Consider the following 13,151-nt stretch of genomic DNA (forward strand, 5'->3'; position numbering starts at 1 on the left):
CGCCTGTTCTCTTCAGTGCCTGAGTTGAATTGGTGCCTGGAGTGCTGTGAGAGATGAAAGTGTCCCTCCCTGCTACTCCCTCCTTCCCTCCTGTTTTGAAGTGGTTGTGCCAATAGTGATTTACAGCTGAAAACCTGCCTCCTTTCCGAGGGTCCTGCCAGTCCAACAAGGAACTCACCAGCTTACATCAAATTACAGGTGTAGGGCTCAAGGGACTTCAGGAATGGATCCAGTCTTTGCAGTGAAATAGCATCTGCATCAGGTGTTTATTCTTTTTCTAAAACCAAACCAAAACCAGTGCTGGAGATTGTGCATTGTAAACAACCTGTTTCAGTATATCACCACTTTGGCACTGTGTAAATTTGTTTCTTCATACCCAGGCTGAATCTTGTTTACCACTTGAGCTAATGCTGTAACGTGGAAGAAGACTTGAGCTCTTTCCCCCTTTCTTGTGACTTTTAACGTATGCAGACTGTTCTGTTCCCTCCAGTGTTGTCTTTTTAAGACTAAACACACCCAGGTCCTTCTGTCGTTTTATTCCAGTTCATACTTTCTACACTATAATTTGTGTTTCTTTCCACTGGAAAGGCTCTGATTTTTGCATCGATTTTATAAAGAAGAGTGTGTGAGGCTGGGTGTGGTGCAGTCTGCTGGCTGAAATCTCATGCGTGTGGAGTGGTATGGGATCACTGCTTCTGTGTCACACCTACAATGTAGCTACTAATATGTCACAAGATGTCATTTGCCTACTTTATAGCAATGTAAAATTAATTTTTGAATCAATGTAATGCATTTATGCATTTTGGGGGTTTTTTTCTGACTCGTTTGAGTTCCTGTTTTGTCATCTCCATTTGATTTTTTTTTCCCACCCTTAGTATACTGTTTTACACCAGTGTTTGCTGAGATTGGTTTCATAGTATGTTATAGGTAGGTCTAGAGTTCCTGCAGCTGGATCAAAAGACTGCAATAAGATGCCACAAAATCCTGAGCTGGTATGAACTTGCAATGTGGAAGGATTTTTCTTGTCAAAAAAAAAAAAATCCAAACCAAACCAAAACCCAAGTGATGGGTTTTGTATCAGTCAGTAGATTTTACACTTGATCAGACATTATCTTGCCGCAAAAAGTTTTAGTGGTTCTTGCACAGCTTGCCAAGCCAGTGGCTTCACTGGTTCCTTCTTGTATCCTCCCTGCTCCTGGTGTCCATGGTCACTATGCTTGGAGGTCAATGTCCTCCTTCACAGGACCCATGGGACCATGTCCTTTATTTTCCTTTTCGCTTTGCTCACTGCAGCTGGGCCTTCCTCCTGCAGTGATTTAGTTCAGGGACTGAAACTGGAAAAGGGCCAACTCTTTTTAAAAAAAAAAGTTAAATAGTTTTTCCTGCCAGTTTGTTCTGACCCTGCTCACCCATGGAGCCAGCTGTGCGGATGGGGAGGGGATGCTTCATGAGGGGGTGGGGGACAAGGGGGCAACACTGCCCTTTCCAGCTGCAGCGAGCCCCTAGATTGGTCCCAACACCCTGAATTTTACCTTGATAATTTCAGGCCCCTTTCTGTCTGGCTGTTACTTAATGCTTTGCTATCTTATCACTTTCTTATCTTATAGGTAACTACAAACTGATCATTTACCTTGATCAAGAATCTTTCAGAAGATTGAAGTTACGGGTCTGTAACTTCTTAAGTCTTCTCCCACCTTTTTTTTTCTTTTTGTAAAGGTAGGTGAGGCATGATGCTTCTCCAGCCTTCTGTGGCCTTCCCATATTCCTGTAAATTTTCAAAGATGGTCACTAACGTTGCAGAGGTTACTTTGCCTGGTTTCTTACATGCTTTCAGGTGAATGCTGCTATTCCCTCTCAATCTACAGCTGTTCTGTGAACATTTGTTAAGCTGGTTTTTTTCTAACCACCTCTTTTCTCCCATTTCCAAATTAATTTTGCTTGTCACATTTCACTTTTTCTTCTGGAGGCTGAAGGAGCATTTGTACTTCAGCTTTTGCATCATTTACTTTCCTGTTTTCACCAATGAGACTGTAATTATCTTTATTTTCCTCTTCTAACATACCTGCTTCTCTCCAGTTTGAGAGAGTTCTTAGTAACAACTGTGCTGATTTTGACTAAGAGACCATCTAATCCAGTATCATTCTAAGAAAGAATAAAAACAGGACAACTAGATATAATGTTTTCCAACTACCCTTCCAGCCTCCAGCTCCTTTCAGATAAGGGGATTTCCTGAGTCTAATGTGAGCTGTCTAACCATGAACAATCAATAGATATGTCTTTCTAGTACTTGTTCTGTCTTTGTTGAATCCATGTCGAATTTTCCATCATTTTTGGAGAAGTTCTACCACACAAGTTACCTGCTGGTGAAGAGTCACATTTATTTGTTTTGTTTTGAAGCTGACTCTCACTGGTTTCATGTGATGGCTGTTAGTACCTAAGGTCTGAAGAGATGGTGAATAATCTACCCTTGTTCACCATCTTTATACCACTCATGATTTTACGGACCTCTATAATGTTGCCTGTCTTGCATCCTAATTTGTTACATGGATACTGTTCCATGGCAAAGAAAAGATTTATCTGGGTAGCATCTCTGGTCAATACCTTTCTCTGAAGCCATGGGACACTGAAGGGCAAGGACAAGGGTACTTGGAGTCCTTGTCCCATCCACCCAAGGGGAGATGCTGAAAGCCAGACTCTTTCAAGATGTCTCGTGCAGTTTCATACACCTGATGATAAACAGCCTCTCTGTCCTTCAGTGCTGTGTTGAAATCAGGAAGAGTTTCAGGTGGTCCTTGTGGGGATACATACCTGTGCTAAGGTGCTGAGGGAGGGGATGATGTGACTGAGGCCTTTCCTTTGGGCTGGTGGGAGGGAGCCTTGGGCACGCTCTCAGAACTGCTCTCCCCTGCTCTTTTCAGAGATCAGCCAGCCTGGCTGAGACCACTTAGCGATGACAAGAAAAAAGCTTCTGTGTGATGGGACACTCTCCTTGTTTCTGATCGTGGCCTGTGAAGCTCAGCAGCTCCCGAGGAATCATGTTGCTGCTAGTTCTGGTCCTCTGTGCGAGAAGGAGGCAGAGTCCTGGGGAAGCCTTTTCAGCAGCGAGCGGCTGGATGCCTGGATCTGTTCTCTCATCGGTTCGTTCATGGTGGGGCTGAGTGGGGTCTTCCCCTTGCTGGTGATCCCACTTGAGACGGGAGCTGCTCTGCGGTCAGAAGGTAAGACAGGGAGTCCTCAGACAAATGCAAGCCCTGGATGGAGCTTGTACAAAGAGTATTGTTTGTTTTGCACCCTGCTTGGTCCAGGACCCTCTCACACACTGCTGTCCCAGCCAAGCGGTGGAAGGGCTTTTTCTTGCACTCCAGCTATTTGTTTTGTGCTCTCTCCTTTGAAAGCTTGCTTTGCAGATGCTTCCAATTTAGGTCTCTTTGTGCAAAATCTCAGCTGGAGATGTTTTCGCTTCCAGCTGAGTTGTGATCAGTTTTTATTTCTTATTTATTTATTTATTTTAGCTGGATCACACCGTTTGAAGCAATTGTTGAGTTTTGCAATTGGTGGACTACTGGGTAATGTGTTTCTGCACCTGCTTCCTGAAGCCTGGGCCTACACATGCAGTGCAACGACAGGTATGAAAACCTTCTGTGCCTAGAAGCAGCCCGTGCTATTGTGCTATGCCTGCTGCTACTGCCTTTCTGTGGTGAAAACACCAGTCAGGCTGGATCAGCCCAAAAACTGATCTAGGCTGATACTCTCTTTCAAACAATGTGTAAAAGCAAATGCCTGGGGAAGGATATAAGACCAATAAAGACACATGTAATACTTCATCTTTGTACTCTGCAGTCCTCCAAAGACTTTTGAGACTGGAGGCTTCCTGAGTTAGACATGGTTTCTTTATGTTTAATAACTTGCAACTGAGTTCTTGTCTATCACCTTTTCCTGTCTTGCATTGGACTCCTGTAAACCTCTGTTGAATTTCCTTTGTCCTTTCTGTAAGGAAAGGGAATGCTTCTTTAACCTGTGTGCACTATCTCAGGTGGGGATTCTGCCCCATCAGATACATTTTATCTATGAATCTGTCCCTTTAACAGTGCTACTCCTAGAGCCTCTTTCTTGGGACTAACCGGGGCCCCTCTGCTGGTTACTTCGATCTATGGAGTCCAAATATGTTGCTCTCTCAATCTTTGCTCCAGGAGAAGTCATGGGAAATGGTCCATGGAGCCGTGACTAAAGTGGGGGGGGGGCAGGGCAGGGGGGGGAAAAGGAAATGCAGGTGACAGAAAACGGTGTTGGCCAGTGAACTAAATACTGTTTAGCTTGGGGTAGAGCTTGTGCTATCGGTGTATCTCCTTCACCCCTCAGATAGCCAGGGTTGTTGAAACCTGCAGTGATTGTACCTCTCTGCTTGAGCAAACTGATAGCGTAGAAGGCTGCATCCCACCTGTTGAGAAACCAATAAATCATTTCCCTGCTGAAAAGGTGAGAGAGGGAAAAGGATGCCATGGGTTTCCCAGACTTCCTTGTATCTGTGTCCTGGAATTTCAGATCTGCTGGGCCTTCGGTCCTCTTCTTCCTCATGGCTCTGGCACTGCCAGCAGAACCTGTTGTCCTTTTGCAGTGGTTCCCAAATGACTCTGTCTTCCTGCTCTAGCTTGTTTGTTTCTGCCAGACTGTCCTGAAACATAAAGGTTTCCTTGACCCATGTAAGCCCCATTACAGAGTCATTCTGTTCTTCCACTGCAGCGCAACCTCCGCTTCTGCAGCCAGGCTGAATGGATCATTATCTCACAAGCTTGGCTGTAATTGAAAAGAAAGTTTGTAGCTTTGGGCTTAATAACTTGCTCAGGTGTGGCAGAGAGGGGAAGGTGAGTCTATAGCTCCACTAATGGCAGATTTCATGTCAGGGCTTGCTGCTCAGTAGATAGCTGCAGGATTTTTGTTGATGTAATCTTCACTTGCCTCTGGAGCTCAGGGAAATTCCCAGTGTTGTCAGGAAATCTTCTGGATTGCAGTATTGAAGCAAAAGGGGTTGGGGCTCTCACTCTGAGTGTCCTGAGATAGGGGATATCTGTTAGATCAAGAATGAGCAAGTTAAACTAATTTGCTGTGAGATATATTTGCTCCTTATTCCTCACAGGAGGTGTTTCCATTGTCATTTCCTGGTTTTTGTCTTGGAACTGTTGGTTAAACTGCCTGGGGCGGGGTGGGTTCACATGTGGGAAACACTGTGTGCTTGATAGTGACATGAAGATTTCTCTCGTACTTCAGGAGAAGGGCAGAGCTTTCAGCAGCAGAAGCTTCTGGGACTCTGGGTGATCATTGGCTTCCTGACCTTCCTGGTGCTAGAGAAGATCTTTCTAGAGAAAGAAGAGAAGGAGTGCCCTGGTGTGGTAAGTTAGCGGCCAGAGGGGAGGGAGTGCTGTTATATTTGGAGCACTGTACTAAGCACCTCGTCTGCCCTATCTGACAGGCTCAGCAAATATCCTGGAGCTGTGAATAGCTCTCAATGCCTTTTGGGAGCTGTTTGCCACTTCTTTGCCACTGGGCTCTAGAAGAAGGTGTTTGATCTCCAGGCTTTGGTTTTGTGGTTTTAGCTGAGGTTTCTCACCTCTGGGCTGGTTTTGTTCTTGATGTGGTATGTGTGAAAGAGAGCTCTCCTTTATGGGGACTGGGAGCTGGAGTGCTCTGCAGATGAGATTCTTGCTTGAGTAAGCTTTGAGGGATGACAGCTTGCTGATGCATGTTCCACTGAGCCATCGTGACTCACTCCCCTTCTGGGTCCTCAGTCCAAACAAAGGCCAGCCTTCTCTGGAAGGTGTTCCTCATTGCTCACTCTTTTTGGGTATGGCCTGGACCAGACGTTTGTTAGGGTAACTCTGTGTAGTAGAAGGGGTTTATGGTTGGCCAGGTAATACTGAGTAATGGTTCAGAGGAGAATTGCCCAGCTGCAAAGGGGCAATGTAGACAGAGATACCAGAAGGTATGTTTGAGCTGGCAATGTGCGCTGGCAGCCCAGAAGGCAAATAACTGTGTCCTGGGCTGTATCACAAGCAGCGTGGGCAGCAGGTCAAGGGAGGGGATTCTGCCCCTCTACTCCGCTCTTGTAAGGCCCCACCTGGAGTGCTGTGTCCAGCTCTGGAGCCATCAACACAAGAAAGACACGGACCAGCTAGAATGAGTCCAGAGGAGGCCACGAGGATGATCCAAGGGCTGGAGCGCCTCTCCTATGAGGACAAGCTGAGAGAGTTGAGGCTGTTCAGCCTGGAGAAAGCTCTGGGGAGACCTTCTAGTGGCCTTCCAGTACCTGAAGGGGCTACAGGAAGGCTGGGGAGGGACTTTGGACAAGGACAGGGAGTGATAGAACAAGGGGAAATTACTTCAAACTGGAGGAGGGGAGATTTAGACGAGGTATGAGGGTGTGAGGGTGGTGAGACAGTGTCCCAGGTTGCCCAGAGAAGCTGTGGATGCCCCCTCCCTGGAAGTGTTGAAGGCCAGGTTGGATGAGGCTTTGAGCAACCTGGTCTAGTGGAAGGTGTCCCTGCTGCTGGCAGGGGGGTTGGAACTGGATGATCTGTAAGATCCCTTCCAACCCAAACCATTCTATGATTCCATAAGGTAATTCCAAGATAGCAAAGAGCAGCTAGTCCCCAGACATCTGCACAACTCCCAGCAGCAGCTCCTATAGACTGTTCAGTCTTTGCTGTGCCACAACTTCTAAGAGGTGAAACTGCAGGTCAGGCACCGCTTAAGAGCAATTAGATGTTACTTTGACTCAATGTGAGACTTTAAGTCTCAAATGAACTTAATCTTCTCATTTACAGAGAGACTGGAGTCTGAGATGAACATTTGGTTGTTTGGAAGCTGATGACCCCAGCTATAGAATAATTCTCTAGACTTGGTTATTCTGATGCACTGAGGAGACCAAGACTTTTTTTCCCCCCCATCCGCTGCCCAGATGGGGTTGTGTTTCATTAGGGAGCAGCTGTCAGCAGGAGTGGCAGGCTCAGTCCCTCCTATTTCCAGTGGAACCTGGCTCATGCCAAGGGGATGTGACTCAAATTCCTCCTCTGTCTTTCTGCTTTCACTTCTCTTGGTGATTTGGGAAGTCTTTGTTCTTGTTGTCTCACAATGTCCTCTGAAATCTGTCTCATTTCTGGCAGTTTTCACTATTAAACTGAGGTACCAAAGCTGCTGATTTGCAGTGTAAGGACAAAAGGATTCAGGGTGAAGATTTGATTTCTAACCCTGATTCGTGCTCATTCCTCACTGACAAAAAGGCAGTGACAAGTTGTTTTCCCCTAATTTAGGGCTGTGATTCCAAAGCACCAGCTGGAAAGATTCCCAATGGAAGTGGCTACCCCCTGCGGAAGGTGGCAGACCAATCCCAAAGAGGAGGAACCAGTTCAACTCAGTGTAATGGCTCCTCTCTCCAGTCTTGTCCAACTGACAACAGAATCAAGGTAAGAGACCCACAAACTGACCTTCACATCTTCTGTTTTCAGGGCATGTATTTCAAAATGCAGTCAGGAGGATGAGTTGTCTGTGGAAAGAACTCTGCCTGAGTAAGGAACTGACTGTTTGAGTGAGTTGTGCTTAATTTTGCTCTGTCAAAGTGTGTTCAAGTCACAGCAGGGAGGAAATAGCAGACTTGGAGGAAATCTGCACTGCAGCTTATGCAAAAAAGGCAAAGTCACTATTGTGGAGGTGTAAGTCTGATGATGTGGGTTTTGGCTGAATCCTGAGACCAAAGTACAGTATTTTCACACTTTGTTACTCTGTATCTTGTAGACATTATATCTTTATTTGCTTTAATTTTGTGCCATGATTTCTCTGTTCACTAGTGCCTGCATTGCACCAATTGTGAGCTGCACATTGCCTTTTAAGGCACCTTTTGGTGTTTTGACAGTTGAAGCTACCCTCTGTAAAACTTAGAAGTTCAGTTTCTCAGATTAACAGTTTAGCTGCTGCCAAAAAATGTTTCTTGTCCACTTCAACCTCCAGACCTGTACTTCCCATCAGTTGCTTTGCACTGGACCTTATCTCACCCCACAGTGAGCCTATTCAGGGATCTAACCAGGCAAAGAATTTTCTCTTCTCTTCTCTTCTCTTCTCTTCTCTTCTCTTCTCTTCTCTTCTCTTCTCTTCTCTTCTCTTCTCTTCTCTAACCCCCAACACCCCTCTCCCCTGTTTTATTTCTTTCCTGACTTCACTTCTTAGATCAGCTTGGCATGTAGACAGGCAGCCCGTAGTGCTGGGATGAGGGAGATCAGCAGGCTCGTAGAGCTGGAGGTGGAGGAGGGAAATGGAGGACTGTACCACTGGGCAGTGGCTAACCTTTCGACTGGCTTTGATTTCAGTGTTGTGTTACTATCTTTGCACTGTGGAAACCCCTGTCTGGATGAATGTTAACAAACAAGAGAGTAAACAACCGCTTTGGTGAAGGAGAACCTATAATTCGAGTTTGAAAGTCCATAAAAATGTGCATGATTGTAAGAGAAAGTGTGGTTGCATGAACTAGCCCAGACCTGGATGTATGGTCAGTCAGAGGCTCTTCAGTCTTTCTATTTTAAATCCGTTTTGCTGTGATTTTATAGCTCTTACTGCACAATGTGAGAGATATCAAAAATCCACAGCGACCTCAGCGTATCTGTCACATTCATGTAATCTGTGTAGAGCGCTGCACAAACTGTGAGGTGCTGCCTTGGTGTTTCTACAGGTGATAGTGGTGGAGAAACCAATATTACTGGGTTATGAAACATTATTTTAGAAAGATTTATATAAGGAACTATGGACTTAGAGGATGGTTATTCTACCACTGATTTCAAGTAGAAATGAAACCCTGATGGGGGACACGGTTGCTCAGGGCCTGGTTCTAATGTAAAAAATAATAATCTAATTAATGCTAATTGATGTGATCTTATGGAAGCTAAATTCTTGTTAACCAGACATTTTTTCCTTGCCTTTTATCTGCTCATAAGATTGTTTGATAAAGGTAATGATGCTGCCAAATGTATATAAAACATAACTTCCCCCCATTCTAATACATTCTAATAAAACTGGTACTGCATTAAAGCAACTTCACTAATATATTAAAAATCAGTAATTCTGTATTATCACCAGGGACTGGATTAACGCAGCCCCCGTCAAATCTGTTCACTGGTGGCTTATTATGTTTCTAAGTGATAACTTATAAAAACAATAGATCTTCACATTTGCAGAGACTACTAAATGGTATATTGTGACTGCATGAGGTCAGTGATATCAGCTAAATGAAGTAACTTCATGAAAAGAGATGAATTTGTAACGTGTTTTGATATTAAGGAATAGATTAAGAAAGAATGCTGATCATATTTACAAGACGGGGACAGTTCCTAGGAAGTCAGTGCCTGGAAAAAGGTATGAGAATCACAGTAGGAAATTGTTTGAACACATTCTTCCATTCTGATGCTACAACCAGGAGGTGGGTGAGTAGGAAATAGTATATAAGAAAAGAGGCAAGTGTTCCTCTTTCTGTGTAGCAGTTATCTGATTTTTTCCAGTAGTGTTATTCACACTATCCAAAATACTACTGATAATTTGTAAAGGGGTCAGGAAAGAGCTGAAAAATAATTATTTTAGATTTGCAGGATGTGATAAGAAGTGGTTTTCTTTAGTCTTTAGCTCTGTAGATGTGACAGGTCAAAGGTGACTTACAGTATACAAATACCCATGTGAGGAGCATGACTAAATTTGAGTAGTTAAAGCTACACCAAATGGTAGCAGACTAGAAAGAAAAGACAGCTCTGTAACTGAGGGTAACTTGCCAGTGGGCCAATTTATCTTAGAGACATGTAGATTCTTTGTCACTCGTGGGCTTTAAGCTGTGATTTAAGCTACTTTGTAGAAAGTACACTATAGCTTAAGAATCAGTGAGCTTTGTGCAGAAATTGAAGGAGATTCTTTCACTTGTGTTATGTAGAAGGTCGAGACAACCACGGAGAGCCTTTCTAGCTTTAAAATCCTCACGTCTGTTCAGTCTTACAGACTGTTGTCAATATGCATGAAATAGAAACTGATGAGTTAACATGTGTAGTTTTAACTTTCTACCTTCTGAGCGTAGAATCTGAATATTTTAATAGTCTTTCTGGCAGGGGGGGAATTACCAAAACTACCAAGATATTCCTGCGTTGTTAGCCTGTTTCCTTAGGCAACAACATAAGCAGTCATTCCATCTGTCTGTCCATCTGTTCTGCCCTTCATTTTCAATAACGTTTGAACCCATAATTAATTTTACTTGAGTTCAAGAGAGGATAGAAGTCTTGAGGGTAATCAAATTTCTGCAAGTTCCATAAAAATTAGCATGGTGGTAGAAGAGGAATGCAAACCAATGCCCTATTGACGAACTCTGGCAGAAGCTAGGTGCTGCGTGCTGCTTGGCAGGTCTGCCTGGTTGGCAGATCAGCAGGTAAGTCTCACCTCACTGTCCCTGCCTGGTGGGGAAGTGGCTGTCATGCAGTGCAGGGTGGGGAAGGGACATGCAGGGAAATGGCATTGGCTGGAAGTGAGCGAAAGAGCTTGTGAAGAAAAGAGAGAAAGACATAGCAAGCCAGACTTCTTTGGTTCTACTGTTTACTCAGTAATTCCCCTTTTTTTTGTAATCAGTTGGCTTTTCTATGTGATCTCATTTAGGTTCCTGCTCCAGCAGGGGATTGGACTAGGTGATCTTTCGAGGTCCCTTCCAGTCCCTAACATTCTGTGTGATTCTGTGTGTGTCCTTTGTCCATATATATTATAACTTCTGCTCTTCAGCTGCTGCTGTAATAATTTGTCCTAGCTTGAAAGCTGCAGGTGGGAGGCTTCCTTTGCACCCAGACATAGATCAGTTCTGTCCTGCATTGCAGCTTTTATCCCCTCAACAAATGAAAACATTGTAGAGTACTTCTGCCTTGCTTATTCTTTCTTTTTCCCTGTAGCACATGAGGTCCTTGCTGATTTGTAGAAGTACGTTTTATTGCACAGTGACATTAATTCCAAAGCATGAGCATAAACACGTCATCTGGCTCTGCTCTTTATGAGCAATGAGAACATCCTATTAGGAATTCGCAGAATGTAAATGTCAGAGGCTCATAACTGTCAAATCAACCCAATTTATTTTTGAGCACTCCAAGGCTTTGCTTCTTTCAGTGACAGCTTTTGCCCAAGCCACTGACAAGAAAACGTCATAATGTTTTAATCATGAAGTCTATTTTTTCCCCTATACAGTGGTATGGAAAAGCATTATTGTGTGAAACTTATGTGAATAATTGTTACTGGCCTGTGGGGAAAACGCAATCACATAAAATCCCAACATGAAAAGGAGAAATTTTAGGCAGTCATATTTGACTAAAAATGAGGAATGAGAAGTAAAACTGCTGTGTTCATGGGTCTGCCTGTGTGCATTTCTTTGTGTTCTCCTTCTTATAAAAACATGCAGGGACCTACTTCTGCATCCATTGTGGAGGTTATTACTTAAACGTAATCTGTAGTTAGGCTTTGCTTATTCTTTATTTTCATATTTAATCATCAATGTACTTTTAAAAGTTTAGAGCCTATAAAGATGTCCTGAGATCACGCAGTAGAAGAGCCCTGCAGAAAGGTGATGCTTTGGAGAGAGAGACGTGACAGAAAGCCCCACCTGAGCTGTGGCATTCAGATGGCAGGAAGAAAAGATGCCCCAAGCAGAGTTTGATAGAAACAGGGAAAAGCAGAAAACCAAAAAAGGGCTCATGAAACCCATCAGCACTTGTATTTTTCCAGCTGAACTTCGGTGCCCGATGCTATGGTGAAGTAATGCCTAGAAGAAGTTTCTAGACAGTCTCTCCTCTGCACTCACTGGATGCTGCCCTGAATCTGGAGTTAATGTGTGCCAGCTCAGTCCTTGCAGTCCAGAGACAGGCTGATGTAGTGACTAACACGTGGTTTGATAATGATTTAACTCAAGTACCATATAGTGAACTGCAGTAACTCAGGACCCACACGCAGTAGTTTTTGTTAAATCTGATGGGAAAAAAACCAAACCAAACCTGTGAGGAAAAGAGGTGGAGTTGTACTCTCATAAATCACTTCAGGTCAAATACTCCAAATTTGTCTGGAGATGACCGTAGCTATCATGATAGGGATGTCTAACATGGAGATGGACTTGTGAGGAAGAAAGCTGCTTTATGCTTATAATTTTAAGAAATGTTTATATGGAAATGCATGTAGATGCTATCCAGCCTTCTAGTAGGTGGTTTTTTTTGTTGACTGTCATCACTGTCTTCTCTTTTTATTCTTTGTTAGGGGAAAGCAAACCCACAAGTACAAGCTTTTTTAGTACAGCGCTTGAAGATTTGTTTAGTTATAAAAAGCAACTTCAGCAGCGTTTGTTCTGTTGCATTGTTCTTGTCATCTTTTGAAGAGGAGATATTTAACAGTTGGATATTAAAATACATGACTAGAAAACAAGGTCAGGTCATATTTGAAGCCAGTCGCCTGTGTAAATTAGTCAATGTTACCTAAAATTGTTTCAAGTTAGAATCAGATATATTCTTGCATTTTGGCTTTCTTCTTTTTCCTTTCTCTTTTTGTTTCTAGAGCTCTTTGTCATTTGCATAAGATGATTATCCTAATCTCAGACAATACTTGCCTAGCCTAAAACTTTGTTTACTCTAAAACTGAGCATAACATTTAATTTGTACATGAGCAGTGACAGTTTAAGATCTTCACCAGAAGTGCCATGTCCTGACCTTTACCATCTGATTGTGACTCTCTATAACCTCTGTCTAAGCCATGTGGTTTCTTTTATCTTGTTATGTCTCCTCCTTCATCAGGGGCTCATCCTTCTCTTTGCAGATTAGTGGATACCTCAATCTGCTGGCCAACACCATTGACAACTTTACACACGGCCTGGCCGTTGCAGCCAGCTTCCTGGTCAGCAGAAAGGTAAGGTTTCTGTCACCAGCTCTGTACTGAACTGGAGAGGCCTGTTCTCAAGTGTGATGCAACGTGCAAAAAAACCCAAAGATATGAGGAGTTCCATCCTATTTTCTGGAAGCTTCTGAGAAAATGGGGACTGCAGTAAAAAGCAACCCTATCCTGACCCTCTGATGCAGAGTTTCTTCAAACATGGGACATGTTAGTCATTCGTACTGACACTA

General features: G+C 43.6%; 1 protein-coding gene across 1 annotated transcript in view; it reads left to right on the forward strand.

Moving 5' to 3' along the window:
- Positions 1-2,950: 2,950 nt before the first annotated feature.
- Positions 2,951-13,151, forward strand: part of SLC39A13 (solute carrier family 39 member 13) — a 13,371-nt gene continuing 3,170 nt past the window's right edge. The window contains exons 1-5 of the mRNA XM_010173057.1: positions 2,951-3,218; positions 3,513-3,626; positions 5,266-5,387; positions 7,305-7,457; positions 12,847-12,936. Of these exons, the coding sequence (XP_010171359.1) occupies positions 2,951-3,218; positions 3,513-3,626; positions 5,266-5,387; positions 7,305-7,457; positions 12,847-12,936 (747 nt within the window). The remainder of the gene's footprint in view (positions 3,219-3,512; positions 3,627-5,265; positions 5,388-7,304; positions 7,458-12,846; positions 12,937-13,151) is intronic.

Source organism: Antrostomus carolinensis, unplaced genomic scaffold (assembly GCF_000700745.2).
Source record: "Antrostomus carolinensis isolate BGI_N321 unplaced genomic scaffold, ASM70074v2 scaffold6020, whole genome shotgun sequence".
NCBI lineage: Eukaryota > Metazoa > Chordata > Aves > Caprimulgiformes > Caprimulgidae > Antrostomus > Antrostomus carolinensis.